The sequence below is a fragment of the Cynara cardunculus genome, unplaced genomic scaffold (assembly GCF_001531365.2).
Source record: "Cynara cardunculus var. scolymus isolate 2C unplaced genomic scaffold, CcrdV1 Un_Scaffold_2912, whole genome shotgun sequence".
NCBI lineage: Eukaryota > Viridiplantae > Streptophyta > Magnoliopsida > Asterales > Asteraceae > Cynara > Cynara cardunculus.
This window is the reverse complement of record NW_020201271.1, coordinates 48,783-69,844: the sequence shown is the minus strand read 5'-3', so window position 1 is coordinate 69,844 and position 21,062 is coordinate 48,783. Positions and strand designations below refer to the sequence as shown.

General features: G+C 36.9%; 1 protein-coding gene and 1 pseudogene across 1 annotated transcript; one reads left to right on the top strand and one right to left on the bottom strand.

Moving 5' to 3' along the window:
- Positions 1 to 7,434: 7,434 nt before the first annotated feature.
- On the bottom strand, positions 7,435 to 20,816 carry LOC112503363. Its single transcript, XM_025107416.1, has 4 exons — positions 20,525 to 20,816; positions 11,271 to 11,341; positions 9,753 to 9,821; positions 7,435 to 7,792 (listed from the first exon to the last, which is right to left on the bottom strand). Exons 2-4 carry the CDS (start codon positions 11,280 to 11,282, stop codon positions 7,622 to 7,624), a joined length of 252 nt encoding a protein of 83 aa, XP_024963184.1. The 5' UTR covers positions 11,283 to 11,341; positions 20,525 to 20,816; the 3' UTR covers positions 7,435 to 7,621.
- On the top strand, positions 16,988 to 19,009 carry LOC112503362 (annotated as a pseudogene).
- Positions 20,817 to 21,062: the final 246 nt, after the last annotated feature.

The following is a 21,062-nucleotide window of genomic DNA, read 5'->3' as shown; positions in this document are numbered from 1 at the left end:
ACTTATCTTTCCGCAAACAATCTTGTAAAATCTGTATTGATMTTCTTTATCAATATATATTTTAAATTTGAAAATTGTGTTTGTATTCATTCCCCCCCCCTTCTACAAACTGTCTAGTATTCTTGTAGACCCTTTTGGGACCAACAGAACCTTCACCTGTACCTATTTTGATAAACTCCCCAAATACTTACACTGATCAAAACTCATATCAAAGCTCCTATGTTCCCCTACCTCATAGCAAGAAGTGGACTAGAAATCACCCAAGCTCGTACACGGTCTGCTACAGCTAATGAGTGTCTATACTTCACGTTTTTTAGCAACATTGAACCAACTAAGGTAACTGAAGCCTTAGCTGATCCGGATTGGATACTTGCGATTCAAGAGGAGCTGAACTAGTTTGAAGCATTGAAAGTCTGGAGATTGGTAACACGTCCCAACAATAAGACGATTATCATTACAAAATGGGTATTCAAGAACAAAAAGGATGAAGACGGCGTTGTTGTCAGAAATAAGGCCTGACTCGTCGCTAAAGGATACAATCAACAAAAAGGCGTTGACAACTACGAAACTTTTGCCCCGGTAGCAAGGATCGAAGCAATACGGATGTTTCTTGCATACGCGGCACACAAAAACTTCACAGTGTACCAGATGGACGTCAAGACAACATTTATGTATGGTCTTCTCAAGGAAGAAGTCTACGTTGCTCAACCGGAAGGTTTTGTGGATCAGTCAAAGCCGGATCATGTTTACATCCTCGACAAAGCACTTTATGGTCTTAAACAAGCCCCGAGATCCTGGTATGACATCTTATTAGAATTTCTGGTAAAGTCAGGCTTCTCGAAAGGTAATATTGACACAACCCTTTTCATTAAAAATGAAAAGTCAGATATTATATTGATACAAATTTATGTAGAAGACATAATATTTGGATCTACGACCCAAAATACTGCAAAAACTTTTCTGCCTTAATGGTTTCGCGTTTTAAAATGAGCATGATGGGTGAGATGAACTTCTTTTTAGGTCTTCAAGTAAAACAATTATATTCGGGTATCTTTATCTATCAAACAAAATATATTTTTGATATCCTGAGGATATTTAATTTGGAAAATTGTTCATCTATAAAAACACCTATGGCTCATGGAATGAAAATGCATGTTGATCCGTGTGGAAAAGCTGTAGATCAGAAAACATACTGAGGCATGATTGATTCTTTAATGTATTTGACGTCTTGTAGACCTGATATTATGTTTTCAACACATCTTTGTGCCAGATATCAGGCTAATCCAAAGGAGTCCCATTTAAGTGTCTTTAAGCGCATTTTTCGTTATCTCAAAGGGACTGCTAATCTTGGACTCTGGTATCCCAAGGGTACTAGTTTTGAACTGACAGCTTACTTAGACGCAGACTATGTAGGTTGTATGTTGGACAGGAAAAGCACTTCGGGACATATACAATTTTTTGGAGACAAATTAGTCAGCCAGCATCAAAGAAACAGAACTGTGTGTCCATATCTACTGCCGAAGCAGAATATGTAGTTGCTGCAAGCTGCTGTTCTCAAGTTTTATGGATGCAAACACAGCTCAGAGACTACGGGTTTTATTTTAACAAAATTCTCATTTACTGTGATTCTAAAAGTGCAATTGTTATTTCATGTAATCCTGTTCAACACACAAAGACCAAACATATAGATATCCGATATTATTTTATTAAAGATCATGTAGAAAAAGAAACCATTGAACTGTATTTTGTAAATACAGAATTTCCATTAGCTGACTTATTTACGAAAGCTTTAGATGAAAAACGCTTTAGCTTTCTCGTATCTAAGTTAGGTATGCTTAATTTGAAATGTTGAATTTTTATTAAAAACAATTCAATTTATTGAATTGTATTTAATTCAAATTCATTTGGTCAAAATATCTGTATTTTTTTAATAAGTCAGTGTTTCATTTTTTTTTTTTTAAATTCTCTGATCGTGGAAATCTATATTTGAGGGGGAGTGTGGATCTTTATCTATATTTTTTATTTGATCATATTTTGAGGAGGAGTGATTTTATCTGTATGAACTAACAGTTTTAAATTTTTCTTACAGATTTTTAAACATTATCTAATTTTTGAAAGATGTAGAGTTTAAAAATATAAGTGTTTGGCAGATTTAGACTAATCCGGACAACACTTGTCTGATTTATTGCAAATCCGGACAAAGTAGTGTCCGATTTAGACTAATTYGGACAAAAGGCTATATGATAAACTCTTATCCCGATAAGGTTAGATATGTTTTACAAGGAGTTGAGTGGATTACTAAATTGCTTGGTCACTTTGAACAGATTGCTAAATCGCTTGTTTCATTTGTACATTTTAAGTGTTTAAATCGCTTGTTTGTTGAGCGATTTATTGTTAAATCGATCATCTCTTGAGCGATTTATCCCTAAATCGATTGATTCTTGAGCGATTTATTCTTAAATCGGACGACCCTTGACCGGTGTTCTTCTAAATCGTCTGTGCCTTGAGTGATTTATTGTCCGGATTATCACTTGGTTATTTCACATTCTCTAAATCAGACACCTCTTGTCCGATTTATCCTAATCCGGATAAGCCTTGAGCAGTTTAGAATTTGAACGATTTTTGACTTTGACTATAAATACTCGATTCAATTTTACATTTCACTTTTTACATTTACCATAAATCATTTATCACTGTTCATCATCGTCTCTGGTTGTAACTGTGTTGTTAAATCGCTTACTCGATCAAAATTATGTTTCTTCCCATTCTTAAAAGGTTTATATTCTATCATGATAATCTTGGACTGTGATTCTTGTTGGACTGTGATTATATTGAACCCTATTCCTTTGAATCTGAATCTATAATCTTTGGACTGTTAAAATCGATTGAACTTAAAATGAACCAAATCTAACAAATCGGTTATAATAAAACTAGTGTTATTAGGTTTTTTAGTTTTGACCGATTTAGTGTTTTAGGATTAGTTTAGGTTTAAATTTTTGTTAGTTTTGTTCGATTTACAGTTTTTGTGTTTTGACCGGATTTTTCATCGGAGAAGGTGACCGGAGTTTACTCCGATCAACCTTAATCCGGTTGATACTTGTCCGGTTTAGGTTTTGAGTTAGTATTTTTTTTCCTCTTGTTGACCGGATTTGTAATCCGGTTAATTATTATTATTTTTAAGTTTTTTCTTTTATTTTTTTTAGTTTTAGTTTTATTAAAAAAATTATATAAATTTTTTTTCTCTAGGATTTTTTCTTAATAATAATTTTTTTTAGAATTTTTTAGTTAGATTTTTTTTATAGTTAAAAAAAATTAGTAAATATTTTTTTTTTTTAGTTTTGTTAAATTTTTTTAGTCTTGAAATTTTTTTTAGTTTAGTTTTTAATTTTCTTTTCAAAAATTTTTACTTTGAATTAGAGAAATTCACTTTGTTTCATTAATTCGGGATCTAACTGTCTAGACATTTTACAGGTAAATGGCGGATCTACAACATCAGTTTGACGAGGAATCCCATATTCCTTCTGTCAGGTCTGATAATCTCAATAACCCTGCCCAACCTTTAAACAAACCCATACCCGAAGAATCTTTACTTCCACAAAGCCAGTATCTCGAAATCAAACCTAACAACCATTCCTTTAGCTTTGATATGCCTGTTGAATATCAAATAATCCCAGAAATCCTGCACGGACACCCACCAGACACCCAATTTCGTATTCCCTTTCTACCCATTCACATGTTCCCATGATATATCTACAGCAGTTCTGGAATACTCTTATATTGGCCAAAGACGGAGATACATTCTACTTCGAAGGAAGCGTAGACGAGTATGTTAATCGGTTAACGTTAAAACGACTACGAAGAATACTACGTCTTCCCGGACCGGGCTCGACAGGCTTTGAAACGCTTGTAACAGATGACGAACTGTCGTGACATTAAACGGTTAGGATACTCGCAAGAGTTGACTAACCCGTCTCAATTCAAACGGCGTTTCCTACCATCGATCTGGCATCACCTATTCTCAATCCTCAACAGATGCCTAACGTCAAAAACTGTGGGAATCGACACGTGCAGCAGTTCGTTCCTGAAGTTCTTCCATGGGATCGTATTTACGCGCAAGTATGATTATGCGCTCATAATATGGAATGAACTGGTCGAGCTCGTCAATGCTAAAAGATTTCCATCTAAAGCCAGAAAATTCGTGCCATTTCAACGGTTTCTGCAACTATTCATAAAAGCCATGATGAACTCAAACGAAGACACTTCGGCCAGAGCTAACAGTGAAATGGGGCTGTCGTTCGTCATGACTCGAATTCGGCAACATACCAAGGTTGAAGATTTGGACTCTATCATGGAAATTCCACCTGAGCTATTTGCCTTCGCTGATCAGAGGGCTCAGTGCGTAGTAGATTATAAACGAGTGATAGATCCTATAGTTCAGCCAAAACCGGTTGAACTTACCCCGGGATCACCCCATGCCTCAGCTAAGAGAAAGAGTATAGTTGTAGGTGAGAGTGTTCAGGAACAAGGGTTATCTGAATAGGGCTGTGCGTTGAGGGAAAATGTAATTGAGAGGGGTGATGAGGAGCGGGGAGCCTCTAATCAGCATAGTACTTCAACAGATAGTACTTCCTTGACTTCTTCAAGTTTGGAATATACAATATCCGACAACCAGGCAGCTCAGGGTGATGACAATGACAATGACAATGATGATAATGATGCTGACAACCCTGCTCAACCGATTCTTTCTCAGAATATTCAAATAGGAGCAGTGGTTGATAATATTGATGATATTTTTCCAGAGTTTGAAGCTCCACAGACTTGTCCAAGTATGCATTCTCTATCATTCAATGTTGATGATTTTGGAGCCAGGCTTGATGATTATGATCGCATGCTAGAAGATATATCAGATATTCCAGTAGAAGGAGGTGATGAGGGAGCTGAAGTTGAAAATTCTTAGAGGTTGAGTGCAAAGGAAGCAGAAAAATATGAAGAGTGTGAGAGTGGAGCACAAAATAAAGATCAATCTCCTTTTCTAGCTGAAACACATAGCCAGGCACCCACATCTGCTATCGACGTTCATCCGTTGAATGTTGGTATTGAAGAAGACATAGCTAGCCCACCTATGCACTTGCACACCCAACCCGACCACTCAACTGGTAATCAACAACCAATTGTTTCATTTCAACACGGGGATATAACACATACGCTATCTATTTCTCACTCGGAGAATGTAGATATTGAAACAAGTAGGTTGTTGCCCCAGCCTACAACTTCGATTCTGTGCACCTCGAGTTTAGAGCCGATACACTTAGGTACACAAGAGTTTCGAGCATCGGTTACTCCCATTGCGGTTCTTAGTGAACTCGCCGGAACGACCAGAGTGGTGTCTTTTGACCAACCACAAGGACCGTCGAAAGTCCTACCAGTGCTACCACTTTGCCAACACTGAACGTGGGCACAACAGTTTACTCAACTGGTAATCTAAGTGATCCAGAAGTGATATTACCAGACTTTGTGTCAAGGGAATATTTGGACGGCGCCCTAAAGGCTGTTCAAGACAACATGGAAGCTCAAATCTCAAGTCTCAAAAGGTTATGGAAGGGGAATGAGCAAGTAGAAGAAGATCAACTATCTGTGCCATCACCACCGCCTGTACCTGAGCCTCCGACGGTACAAGAGCAATCGGTGGATGAACTTAATTCCTTGTTATACGCTAAACTGATGTCATCCCAAAACCCTGATGCGGAAGATGCAGATTTGGTTGGGCTCCTTAGACAGCAAGTTGATGAAAACCCCACAGTTCGAGCCTCAAAGTTTTTGGCCTTTCAGGATGTGGTTGCTTCTAGCTTCTTCAAAGTTAGTAAGTTAATCACATCAAACACTCAAGTTCTTAAAAGTTTAATTGATGCTCTCTCCGAACAGGTATCTATTCTGGAAGAGACTTGCCGAGCTCAGACCACCTCACTCAAACGAAGGCATGATGATCCAAAAGATCCTGATCATCATGAGGGGGAGAGAAAAAGACAAAGGGTGGCTTAGTCGTCTGCTCGCACTCAAAGTGTTGAAAGAGAGCCATCTACTCAAGACGTTAACGTAGAAAGTTTTGTTTCTGAGTCTACAAGGGAAAGAACTACTGAGCCGATTATTGTGGAAGATGATGAAGTATTGGAGACAAATCCATCGATCGAGCCAATGGTTGAAAAGCCGGCGGACTTCACGGTAGGAACAAGGCTGTTATTGGATTTGTCGGCCAATGTTGGTTTTAATGATGTTTTTGCTACAGAACTAGGTGGAGAACAGGACTTCGGAGAAGATATTGATAACATTGACGAATCATCTGTGTTATATTTTGACTTTGAAGCTGACAACAATGAAGATGACCCAGTATTCCCATTTCAGGGTGATCATCAGACATTGCCTGAACCCTTCACTATAGTTGAAGCTGGTGCATCCGATACTCCTAGAGCGGCATTTGATCCGACCGAGATTTTTTCAAAGAATTATGTGCCGTTTGCAATTCATGCGAACTTTCCAAGCTATGATAGGGCAAGAATCAGAGCGCCTTATCTGGAAGACATTTATTTTGGCATCTTCCTCCGTCATCGCAAAGCTCTTAGTACGGATAAGATTCTTGGTATTCACAAAGAATCCAAAGACTACTGTCTGGAGTATAAGCACTTCCTCAAAGCCAAGCGTCTCCCGATCAACCAAGTTCGAACCAAACATCGAGTTGTGTCAATTAAACAAATTGATGCTTAAAGAACGGGGAATGGTGTTTGTCATTCAAGATCCAAAGATGTGGAAGAATTGACACCACCTGAGATGAGGTATTTAGGAATCTGGGTTTGCAAAAGATAAATGCCAAGAAGAACAAAAGGACAATCATTTCTTTGGCTTCAGTTTCTGTCAACCGATCCATGAAGATGGAGTCCAAAAAGAAAGCCTATATGAGAGCAATTGCAAAGCTAATGATGAACTTGATATGGACTTTTGAGTAATTCTCTACCAATGATAGCTATGAAATAGATACACTTCGTTAAAAAACCTAATCATCTGGGAATGGAATTGAGTTAGTCATAAGCTATATGACAAGAGATCCTAATATCAAGGATAAGGAAGATGAATGATGTTACAAGCATGACAAACGTGGTTACCATGCTCCTAACTATAGGGTTAACGTTCAGAAGCGAACAAAATACTCCAAATACTTGCAAAGCTAAATATAAAGGAAGATATCAAGGGAAGATGACGAGGAGAGATGGTGGTACTTCATCCTCCTCTTCTGATTCAAAGAAAGAAGACCAAGCTTACTTCTGCTTAATGGCTTCTAAACACAACACAACGTCATCTTCTAAGTCTTAAAAGCATGTAATCAGCTATTCAACTTTTCTTCATCTTCTATTTCTAACAAAGAGTGCTGACAAGCTCAGATAGAAATGTCACAAACTTGTGCAAGTTTATGGAGAAAATCCATAATGTAGACACTCAAAAAAAGTTGAACATCAAGTTTATGCAAACGATCCACAATCTTTCAACAAAGGTAAATATACACTATCCCAATCTAGGATGCATGATTTATATAACCAAAAGGAAGAGAAATCAGTGTAGCTTGGATTAAGAATCAAATTGATCCTTCAAGGGTTGTGGTACTGTGAATGAATTCAGCTTCTTTGATGACCAAATTCCCCTTGTTGGTAATCCTCTCCAGCTCCCTAATTTTCTTGGATAGCCCTGTTACTTGAGATATGCTTGACTGAATCAATTTGTTTCCCGTTTCAAGCGCCAGACATAGCTGCCACAACAACACATACTTGATAAACAACAGTCATAATTAATTCATCTAGGAAAGAGTTTTGTAATCATACCATAAAACTTTATTGGACATATGTCACCCATGACCCTTGTTTCAGGCCAAATGTTACATGTTCAGACATTTGTTACCAAGGATAAAAGGATAGAACATCAAGCAAAATGGCTTAATAACAAAGGGCAAATTGCATGAAAACAAAACATATCCAAGCCTGATTCCTATTAAATGTAACATACTTTCAAAACCTTCATTTTGTTACCTTAATTGTGAATCTCAAACATTTAGACCAACGTAGGGAAAGCGCACGAGACCTTTGGCAAATATATTTTTAGAAGGGAAACAATCACCAACTAGCGTGTCAAGTACAAGTTCAACCAAAAACGAGGTAGGAATAACCTCCATGCCCAAGTTGCAAGCAGCCAAAACAGAAGAATGATGCAATAAGCATGGATGCTTTATGAAACAAACACAACGGAAAACTAGAAACACCTTCCAACCGATCCAACAAGGTATCATCTGATACAAATAAATTGGAATTTGCAGTCCAAAACGACCGCCAAATGCATGTATTCACACCAAATCCACTTTCGGGCACTCAGTTTACACAATTTTCAATTCCCCACTACTTTACACACACCACTTATTTATACCCTGACAACTATTTACCCTCTCTGACTATCCAAATCTGTTACAATTTGTTGCAGTGTTTACAACTCCCAACTCACCATACAAAAAGACCACACTACCCTTTTCTTTTTCTAGAGTATGTAAAACGGATGCTCTTTGCAGCAATACCCGCCTGTCAAACATGCACCTTGTCCTCAAGGTGGAAACCGAGAAAAGCATTATTAATACTTTGGTAACTTCCCCATGACGCGTCAAATACAGGCAGCTCTGCCATTTGATCAGTCCTTCAAATACAGGCAGCCCTTGCCATTTAATCAGAGCTTCAAATACATCCTCTAGACACATGTGATTTGATCATTTTCATGTTTCTTTATTTGGTTATTATTACCTGACTCTTTCTCTCTCTCTCTCTCTCTCATAATGTGTAGATTTACATCAAAAACGAGAGATTGGACAAACATGACTAAACACTTCTCATTGAACCACATTTATAGCCTTCTCATATACACACACACATATATAGGGTCGGATTAACAGGAAAAGCGCAAAAATTGAAAAACTGAGGAACACCCTAATAACCATTCATGTGGACGGTATGCATATCTACATAGAAATAATTTGTAAGCAATTTGTCCGGTATGCACATGTGCATAACATGCACACATGCATAAAAACCAAGAAACAACTTCAATTACTTCCATGTCATTTGCATAACATACATATATATATATAGAGAGAGAGAGAGAGAGAGCGAGGAAGATCCAAACGAGAATAATAACTAAAGAGAATACAAAAAAAGGCCAAATCACGGGCAAAATCACATGTGATTTTACACTAACGGTCGACAAAAGGGTGTATGGGCAATATGGCCTGCGATCAGAGTCGCGGTCATATTGGCATGAATCACATGTGATTTTATACCTACGTTTAGTGTAAAATCACATGTGACTCAACTGTTTTCCTTATCCTCTTATTTAATTACTGTTCTCGTTTGAACCCGACTCTCTCTCTCTCTCTCTCTCTCTCTCTATATATATATATAGTTAAATTAAATGAGAACCACAAAAGGGTTATAAAACCCGTGAGAACCGGTTAAAAAAATTATTTTCATGCATGACTTTTTCTCATCAAATGTGATAGCATTACAAAAACGTCATGATTTAATCCATAGGTTTCAAGGATTAAGGGTTAAGACCGGTTCACATAATAAACACCATTTATTGGGTTAACAAAAGAACCAGCCCCTACATATATATACATATACATACATACATCTATAAATGTGTGTGTGTGTAATTCAAATGGATTCACTTACCTCAAGTGTATGAGCTGTCCATGAGTGAGATGTACCACCTAGTGCATCCTTCAAGCATTTGTAACTTTCCTACAAAAAAGATGCATACATCACATGGACATTTAAGCAAACGATATGAACAAGGAACAAAAGATTGAATTAAGCTAGAGAATACTATGGTTGTACTTCTCATGAAGAACGAGCATGAAGATTAAATAGATACAAGGTTCACATCATTCCAAACCAAGTAGAGCAAATCTATCCAATCAAATCCACGTAGACACTGAATAACCTCTAGAACAAAGAGACTCTCGGCGATTATTTCTAGTATGAAATGAGTCAATCATCCACTTTGGTATCATAATAGAGAAAAGGGAACTGGGTTGCTGTATGATGTTAGGGTGTATAAATTAAATTTATCAACCACATAAACTACAATAGTAAAATATATATTAAGGGTGCTTCTTTTTCAGGTTGAAAAACATATAGAGTTATGATGCGTGATGCAAGCATGGTGCAGGCAAAAAAGGGATATATATCGTGCACCATTTCATAAACCAAGAAACAGAATATAAATAAGAATTAAACATAAAATGTTGATCACGTTCTATAATACATGCTAATTTAGTGCCAAAAAATTATGAAAATGGTCCAAGGTTCTAAATGACATGAGGCATGGCATGGTGGAGTGGTGGTGTGGTGATGTGGTCAATTTTGTAGAGCCACAACGAGGCCACAACATTTCCCAAGGTGTGGCTTACATATAAGCATATATGTTTTACAATTATTACTCAATGATAGATTCCTATATAAAGAAGAAAAGCCATATATATATATATATAGAGAGAGAGAGAGAGAGAGAGCTTATAAAAAGTTAAATATCAAGAGTTCATAACAAAAAAAGATGCTACTGGTGACAAAAAGAAAAAATTAAAAAAATGTTTTACCAATGGTAAAAAGTAAAAAGAAGGCAATTTTAATAATTAAAAACTCAAATAACGTTTTAAAGAAACACATGCCATAGCATGCCTCAAGATGCCATGGTGTACATTTAGTGTTACACAACCGCTATAGGGGTTAACGTGGCATCGAGACACGTCTTGATGCCACGGTGCTCCTTGGTGGCCTTTTAGATCCCTGATATGCTCATAGTAATCAACCATAGATTCTAGATTCAATGAGAAAACCATAGGTTGCTTAATCACCCATTAATTTATAACTCATCAGATGTATGTGTAGTGTTGTATGGGAAGAGATAAAAAAAGTGCACCACTCTGATTTTAGTTTTACAGCCAGCAGCAATAAAATAAACAGAAAAACAACGAAGATAAATCACAAAGCTGATTAAAGAAAAAGAGCCTACTTAAAATATAAGAGCATGTCATAATAACATTAGGAAGGGCAAGCTAAAACTTAAATGGCAATCTGATGTCAAGTTGGAATACAAGAAGACAAAATGAAAGACGAAGCAGCAGCTGAGAGTCTAAAATACCAGAAAAGCCAAGTTCACCTTATAACTTTACCCAAAAAAAGCCTTACCATATAACGCATGGCATGAATTTTCCTCAAAAAAAAATCACTGCTAGCTTTAGCACCATGATCACTATGTTCTGCACATAGTACAAAGTGAACAATAAAATCACGGTGGATTATTGGTTTCCTATAACTCAGTTCTGACTTACTCTATCATGACATGGTTCACAAGTCTTCTCAAAAATTGATCTTAAAAGTGAGTACCATCAAATTTGAATGCGAGAAGGGGATGAATGGAAAACCGCTCTTAAACAAGATACAGTTGGTAAGAATGTTGGTAAGAATGTTGGTAATGCCATTCGGGTTGTCTAATCATTTTTTAAAATCATGAGTTGGATATGTTGTAGTACACTCTGATGACATCCTAATATTTACTCAAAGTACGAAGGATCATTCGAGGAGTTAGTTTGATAAGCTTAGAAAGCAGACTGTATGCAAACTTGAAAGAGTGCAAATTTTGTCAAAATAGTGGTGTGTTTTGGATGTGTGGTGACAAACAATGGTACTGGGATCTACGAAGGAAAAGTTGAAATCATGACATGGACGGTACCCGCAAGCTTAGACAATAAAAGAGTTTCCATGGCCTTGTGTCTTTCTACAAGTTTGTAAGAAATTTAGCACTATAACAGCTCCTATTACCTGTTGTCTCAAAGGAGGGAAGTTCATATGGACCAATATAACTCAAGAAGCCTTTGAAACTATTAACTTGAAGATGACTCAATCTCCTCATCTGATTCTCGTTGATTTTCCTAAGTCTTTTGAAGTGGAGTGCGACGATAGTTTAGTAGGAATTGTTGTTGTGCTAAGCCAAGAAGAGAAGCCCACTGCATTTTTCAGCAAAAAACTGAACGAGGACAAACGCAACTACAACGCTTATGACAAGAAACGTATGCCATCTACCATGTCCTTAGCCATTATAACCTGTACTTATCATGCGAGCCTTTTCTCAAATTCACCAACTGACAACAAATGTTGAATAGAAGACATTTGGATTGAGTTTCTTCAATCTTGCAATTTCACACTCACTGGAATTCAAAATTGTAGTGACTAATGCTTTGAGTGGAAGACACACCTTTATCGTGTTCAATGGGTATTCAAGTCAATGGATTTAAAACAATGAAAGATTTGTATGTGCTAATTTGGAATTTGGAACCATTTGGTAAGAATGCAAACCAAGAGATTGGTGCATAATGGGTGTCTATTCAAAAGAAATGCGTTGTTTGTATTCCTCGATACTCATGGAGTTTTTTGTTGCCCTCCATATCAAGCCTACAAATTTTTGGTTCCTGTAGGACACCACTAGTTATCAACTAATCATATAGTTATTCAAGTGACTCCTTTTCAAGCTCTTTGTCGATATGCACCAACTAATAATGCAAGCATAAAATCCTCTTGGATTTTATACGATATTACACCCCCCCGGCAATCGAAGCAGGATAAGGGCGGAGGGATCAGACTAGAGTGGCACTCAAGAAATAAGGGGCGTGGAAGACCCTTATTGAAGATATCTGCATACTGAAAGGAATATGGTACATAAAGCAAACAGATATGGCCTAGAGCAACCTTGACGTGTACAAAATAGATGTCCATCTCCATGTGCTTGGTGTGTTGATGTTGCAACGATAGTCGATAGTCAGCACTAACATTGTTGTAGTAGACGATGGTCGTTTATTTCCGTTTTTACATCCCAAATTTGTCATTTGTTATCTTATTTCCCTTTTCTTATTTTATGAAGGTAATGTTGTCATTGATCTGAAATAAGGCTATTAGGTGCTGATTTTAAATTTTGGACAGATTGTTTGTTGCTACATTATTGCTGCAGCATTGTAAGGCTGCAGTTTGTGAAGATAAAAGACGATTGGATTGGATGGCAATGATGGTAGTCAACTTTTGCCGAGTGCCAACTCACAGCTGAAGACCGGAAGTCGGTACCAGATTTGTACATCATCTTTTGGAAGAAGTCTTGTCTACTTTTTAGAAGTTTATCCATTGGGTTATATCCCTTTTTGTTTTACCTTTTGTATTTCCCCTCTCGTTCTTGATATTTAAAGAGAGCTTGGAACTAAAATTAGGCACGATTTTGTTATCAGTAACACTCAAACTTGTGACTAGAAAGATTGTGAATATAAGTATTTATGGCGTTTACTCTCTTGCATTTGGTTATTATCTTTGCATTGTTGTAGCATTGCACACTACACATCAAATTATCGTCTTTAATGACTCTCGATTCTCTCTTTTTATTTCATTATGCGATCTTATTTAGTTATGGGTAGCTAAATCTTTTAGTTTGGGAGTAACACAAAGGTGAGATAACAAACCAAAGAAAGATGAACATTGTTTCTCAATAATAATGTTCCACCATTTCATTTGAGTTTATAAAAGAAAAAAGGCACTTCTTGACAAGTTGATCACTTGATAAAGTGTTAAAGTGTAGTGGTCTTAGAGAAAAGTCTCATAGAAAACATCAACTTCAATGACTTACTTGGTAAAGTGTCGAAGTGTAGTGTTAATAGACACTTGGGAACATGTCAACTTGAATGACTTGGGAAGTATACTTGAGAGAGTTACTTCAAACAAAGAGATTTATTGTTACACGTATTTTGAGGAAAGCATTGTACACTTCACTTAAGAGTTTTGTCTTGCATAGATATATGTAGATTTAAATAGCAGGTTCTGTGTACTTGTAAAAACTTGAGAAAGCATCCTTGAATTAGGTGGTGATAACTATGTTGTTAATACATTGTTGTAGCTTGCGGCAACAATTGTTTGCTATAATTTGTGTTCACATCTCATCCAAACTCTTGCACCCATGCTTCTATTATATCCTGTGAATCTTCAAAGCATCAGTAGCTGTTAAAACTCAAATCAAACAATTGCCTAGAATTCATCATCTAAATCACCTCTTTCATCAAACTTCTATTAAACTCTCACTCCCATCTCCGTGGACGATATTCGGTATTTTACCACTATAACTTGTAAAAATCGATATTTAACCATGTTGTATACTTGCCTTTGGTTTCCAATTATCCTATGTTTGAGGGTGCATAAACCTCCTAACAGTCATCTTCATGATAAGGCAATGAAGTTAAACAGACTACTAAGGCATGAAAGTTTTATGCATGTTATATATATGACCATAAATATTCAACATACATGATATAGAATGAAGGAACGTCTTGCAAACGAACCTTATGGGCCAGCCTTTATGGATTCGAGGGGTTAGCAAACCTCAAGGCAAGTATGGTATACTTACATGTGACAAGTGGGATCTAAAAGAATGTTTTATGCATGACAAGTGTTTTCTTGAAATTATTCAAGTATTATGAAAATCATGTATTCATGAAACCATTATGGACTTATTGCTCAGTTTCCTGGTCTTTAAAAGCATCCATTGTAGCAAACGAAGAAAAGTTATACCTAAGAAAGAAGGGTTGATGATCTCGCGAATTACTATAATTATTCATTAAGCTTAAAACTTACCTATTCCATGTATGTGTCTCAGGAAAGGTGTAAGGACCTCATGAAGTAGTTACTATTTTAACAGAATTCTGATATATTATAAACTGTTGAAAAAGTATTTTACGCATTTTCCTCTTATGAAGTTTTCCGCTTATGTTTTAACTCTGATGTAATATTAAGATATGAAAGAAATAAAGTTTTATTCAGTTTCTTTCATAAGACTTGTGTAAAGAACGTAATGACACCCATTTTAGAATTTGGGGCGTTACAGGTTGGTATCAGAGCATTAGTTTGAGTGATCTAAGTTTTGCCTTAGTTTAGGTGAACTTAGACCTAAACTTAAAAGAATATATATGTGTGTGTGTGTGTATATATATATATATATATATACCTTAAAGCATTCTATCACGATTACAGAAATTATCCGATAGAAACCCGATCCCCCACCAAACTCTCCTGAATGCGTTACCAATTAATCAAATAGATCCCTATGAAAATATCGACCCAATTATCAACATTTTCGATGACGAAGTTTCTGATGCTAACAATAACTTCATGCGTAAGTATCCATGGGAGGATGCAAACGGGCAAAAAGAAGAATTTGTGCCTCCGCCCCATATAGCACATCCTCCACCAAAACGAGTTACATCAAGCATAGTTGGAGAAAACCGTCCAGCTCGTGCAGGTTTGACTTGGGCAGATCTCGATGAACTTCTAAACAAGATGACGGAGAGTACATCAACAAAGAAATTATATCATGATCCTAGAAAAAGAATTGGAGGAAACAAGAAGATTAGAAGAAACCGCCCAACTCCTAAACCAAAGTCAAACTCAGATCAACCCTACAGGAAGAGCAGGAAGAACTGAGTTATCTCAACCATTTGCTTAACTGCACTAAACTCCCACAACGAGGGTGGAAAAGGAAATAGACTCCCTTTTTCCCTAGTGAAGCAACAATAGGATATATATATATATATATATATATAGAAGATATAAAGATATATTAGATAGATAAATGCAATAGAAAAAGAACAAGGGGAAAATTTTCTTTCCCCAAATTATGAAACACACACACATATATACATACACACTAAGAAGTTATTCCCATTTTCATATAAATTACTGTTATTATTGTAGAATGAATACTTGAAGAACGACTAGAAACAACGCACGAAGTACCATACCACCGAGACAAAGAAATGCATCTAGAACAAATCCAAACAACTCTACTGGAAGAGTTGATATAGCAACAGAAATTTCTCAAGGCATTCAAAAAAGTCTACCAGCTATAATAGCTCAAGTTCAAATGCCTATGAATCAGAGCTCGGTACATGAAGCAGCAGTAGAAAATCATACAAGGCATGAGCTTGATAATGATCGTACTCATTGATGCGACTATAAAGCATTCACAACTATAGGACCTTCTACGTTTGAAGGCAAAGGAGGACCATAGGAGCTATGAATTGGCTTGATGACATGGAAAGTTGTTTTCTAACATGCCAATGTGCCCTTAATCAACGAGTAAGGTTTGCTTCAACTACGTTAAAATTGAACGCTCTCCATTGGTGGAAAACTATTCATGCTAGTCGTGGCATCACAGAAGCAACGTTAATGCCATGGGGTGAATTTAAGAGTTTGGTCAATAACAGATATTGCCTAGATACTCGACTAAATATGATGGAGGAGGAATTTATGAAACTGCATCAGATGACCCTGGTAGAAAATATGGAACTCAAGATCCTAAATCTAGGAACAATTTCACTTGCCACTTTTGTGGTAAAGTAGTCAAGGGTGGTGTATATCGTTTAAAATGGCATTTTATTGGAGGTCTTTCGGCTGTTACTGGTTGTCCAAATTGTCCACAACATGTAAAAGAAGAAATAAAGTCTTATATGCAGAAAAAAGTAGAGAAGGTGGAGAATTTAATGAACTCAAGTTTGCATTCTGATGATTATGATCTTGGTGAAGAGGACAATGACTATGTTGAAATAGAAGGTGGTAGTAGTAAGGTGCCCCCACGAAAAAACCGAGACAAAAAGGTCCCTAGATAGGTTCTGCACTTCTAATCCTGAAAACGTGATCAAAGGTAAAAAAGATGGAAAAGAAGGATACAACAAACCATAAATGCGGTGGTTTGAAAGGAGTTGAGGGATAAAGCTTGTACGCAAATAGCAAGGTGGTTTTATGATGTCGGCATTCCTTTTAATGCCGCTACTTAGATAGCTTTAGCGTAATGATTGAAGCTATTGGCCAATTTGTCCCTAATGAAACCACCAAGCATGTATGAGCTAAGAGTCCCTTTACTCAACCAAGAAGTAAAAATCGTTGAAGAAGAAGTAAAAGAACATAAAAAGGAATGGGCCCAAAAAGGTTGCTCTATTTTATCGGATGGATGGCGTGATTCGGTTGTCCAAAAAGACATAATTAACTTTACGGTGAACTCTCCAAGGGGTTCTGTATTTGTGGAGTCTATGAATGTTTCCGATGTCTCTAAAGACGCAAATTTGTTGTTTGGGATTCTTGATAAAATGGTGGATGATGTTGGAGAAGAAAATGTAGTCCAAGTGATCACCGATAATGCATCCGCTTACGTTAAAGCGGGTAAGAGTTACTATTTTAGTCTATTCCTAATTATATATTAATAATATTATATATGTAATCATAATACTAATGAAGTTTAATAATACTATGTATTTTGTCACCTAATATTTTTATTTTAAACTTTAAAGGGAAGATGCTAGAAGCTACAAGAAAGCATCTTTATTGGACTCCATGTGCTGCCCATTGCATAGATCTTATGTTAGAGGATATCAGGAAACAAATTCCTCGGGTAAAAAGTTGTTTGAAGAAGGCAATGTTCGCTAATATCCACATATACAATTTTGTTGGTCTAGTGAACTTGATATGGAAGTTCACGAATCAAAGGAGCTTGCATAGGCCCGCAATCACAAGATTTGTTACATCGTTTATCACTCTTCTTCAATTTCACAAACAAAAGAATAACTTGAGAAAGATGGTTACTTCTCAAGAATGGATGGATAGCAAATGGTCAAGTGAACAGAAGGGAAAGATGTTGCACTCCTACATCTTACAATAGACATTTTGGAGGAATATTGTGTATGCTTTCAAGTTGACATGCCCTCTTGTTAGTGTTCTTAGGTTAGTTGACGCGAAAAGAAAGCCGGCCACGGGTTATATTTATGAAGCCATGGATAGGGCTAAGGAGCCTATTGCTAAAAGCTTTCCCAATCAAGAGGACCTTTACAAGAAAACTTTTGAAATAATTGATCATCGGTGGGAATGTCAACTCCATCAACCATTGCATGCCGCGGGCCATTACCTAAACCCGTCTACTTTTTATGATAATGCAAAAAGGGTTGTATGTTGTGAAGAAGTCATGGAAGGTTTACATTCTTGTATTGAAAGGTTGGCTCCAAGTCCTCAAGTAGAAGACCTAATCTTAAGAGAATTAGGCAAGTATCAAAATGCGGAAGGGCTATTTGGTAGAAATGCGGCTGTTAGGCAAAGGAAGACAATGACACCAGGTAATCATCTTAAATTGAAAATATATTTTTATACTTACAGACTATGGATATTTTACTTTTTAAATATTTGTTACTTATAGCGGAGTGGTGGACAACATTTGAATCTTCATCTCCCAACTTGCAAAAGTTTGCTATACAAGTTCTTAGTCTTACTTGTAGTGCTACAAGTTGCGAGAGAAATTGGGGTGTATTTCAACATGTAAGTGCCGTACATGACATTATAAATTCGTTATCTGATTTTAAATATATCAACTAATATCCAATTCAACTTTTGACAGCTTCACACCAAGAAGCGGAATAGGTTAGCACAAGAAAGATTGAATGACATGGTCTATGTGAAATTCAATCGTGCCTTGCAACGTCGATATAAAAGAGGGAAGTAGTGATCCTATCATTCTAGAAGACATAGATGAAAGTAATGAGTGGTTGATGCGGAGGATGGATAATGATGATGAAGATGATGATTTGGTGTTTATTGATGATGATCTTACGTGGGATGACGTAGGTATAGTTTCTGGGGCGTATGAGACTCCTCATTTCACTAGAGCATCAAGAGGGAGCCGGAGAGTAAATGATGATGGGTCGGGTCCATCAAGAACTAGAAATGCTAGAGGAAAAGGACATGCTCTTCAGGATGAAGATGATGAAGTTGAGGTGGAAGCAGATATTGGAGGGTTTGATAATGATGACGGAGATGAACCCGTGTTGGGGTTTGATGATGTTGATCTTGGGGAGTATTAGTTGGTCACTTGGTCATTTAGTTTAGGGATTGGGGACAATTATACATTTACTTGTGTTCTTCATGGTAGTAGTTTATGTGTTCTATTATTCTGATTCACGAATTTTTTAAGATTCTAATGCCACTTTTTGAACTACTTTATGTTATAAAAATGAAGTATTTTGATAGGTAAGTATTTTTAAGGTAGAAATTGATATGTAGAATTAATTTATATATATTTCTTGAATACTGGGCGCATCACGTACGTGATGCGAGCGCATCATCATCACGTATCACCATCGGCTTCCGGGACCCTTACCGCCTCGGACCGCATCGAGCTTTTTAAAACCAAGTTTAGAACTAGTCACAATAGTATTCACTTTGAAAATATGGAGACATTATTTATATGGTACGAAGTGCGTACTATATACAGATCATAAAAGTCTCAAGTATTTATTCAGCCAAAAAGAATTAAATATAAGGCAAAGGCGTTGGTGTGTGCATGATACAAAGGTGCACAAGCAGATAATGAAATCAAGTAACAGTCGTAATACAATTAGAAACTAACACACAGGACCTATTCGCCTTATCTTTACCCCTCTCAAAACCCTTGACGTCAGCCCCTACCAAATCCTACTACTAAAAATATCAGCCACTATAATATTGTACCTCCGTGAGCTCCTATCAAAGATCATGTCCATGGAAATGCCTAAAGCTGTCATATCCATCCTCAGTTGGTTACCCCACGTTCTCCTAGGCCTACCCCTCCTCACTCCTCACTGTTGTCTCCAATGAATATGGCCAAACCACCTCAATCTACCCTCTCTCAATTTATAAGTGATAGGCGTAACCCCTAGTTCCTACCGGAAAACTTCGTTTGGAATCCTATCTAGCATGTTTCGGCAACAAGTCCATCTCAACATCCTCATCTCCACAACTTACAATTTCTTACTTGCACCTTCTTTACCACACAATACTTGGAGCCATACAACATAGCTAGTCTTGATGGGCATTCAATATTATTTGCAATATATAATATACAAGGCTAGAGTTACAAGGACCATATCCTACATTTACATGATTTACTTGCTATTGATACATCCATAACTGTAGGTGTCGAAATCCTCTTGGATTTTACACGCTATCAATTCCCCCTCACATTCGCACCATTTCAATTGAGTCCCAAATTTCATGTCCCCTGCCTAGTGGAACAGAAAGATGGACAAAAGTAAGAAGACCCTAGAAACCTAATTCTGATCCACCTTTGGTATGTCATGCGTTGCATCGTGAAATAAACAAGATATCCAGTCACTAATTCATATAAAATGTTGCTTATTTATATAGTCTGCTAGAGTTAATAGTTCTTGGATCACATGACAAACTAACAAAGGGAAGCAGAAGAGATGCTGGGCAGTTCTAGATTTCAAATCGAAGCCCAAAATCTTTTTCTTATTACTTTTAATCACAAGCTATAACCACAATACATAGATAAATATAAAATATACTACACTAGCCAAAACAAAGAGCGGTAGAGAAACCTGATATAGTTTGGTGAGATCAGAAGATTGAATATGTTGATTCGTGAAATCAGCTGTTCCGAAAAAACTGGGACGGTGGCTATTATGAATAAACTCATTACTGGTCGTGGTGTCTTCTTCACCAACGTCACTTAGCAGATCGCCGATGCAAAGGAGCGGCCCTCCTACACCTCCTCCTCTCATCCCCTTTGCTTGCAAATGTCGGGTAAATTCAATACATTCATTTTGGATTTACTACGATTTTCGACCTTGTGGTTGGTTGAAAATTATCATTTTCATCCTTACGCTTTCGATATTACTACTTTTTGTGCCGGTGCTTTGTAGTTTGTTACGATTTTCGTTCTTAACATCAACGATTCGTTTGCCAAATTATGTGGGTAAACCATCATCAACGGTTTGTTTGCCAAATTACATGGGTGAGGTTTACTAACATCTTATTGAGCTTTTTACTCGAGTAAGAGATAAGTGTTTACCAAATTATGTGGGTGAGGTTTACTAATATCTTACTGTTGATCATGTCTCGGTCGAAATAAGAATT

Coding starts and splice junctions, on each gene's coding strand:
- LOC112503363 (XM_025107416.1), bottom strand. Junction 7,793..9,752: donor GGACAGCTCATACACTTGAG/GTAAGTGAATCC, acceptor TTGTTGTGGCAG/CTATGTCTGGCGCTTGAAAC.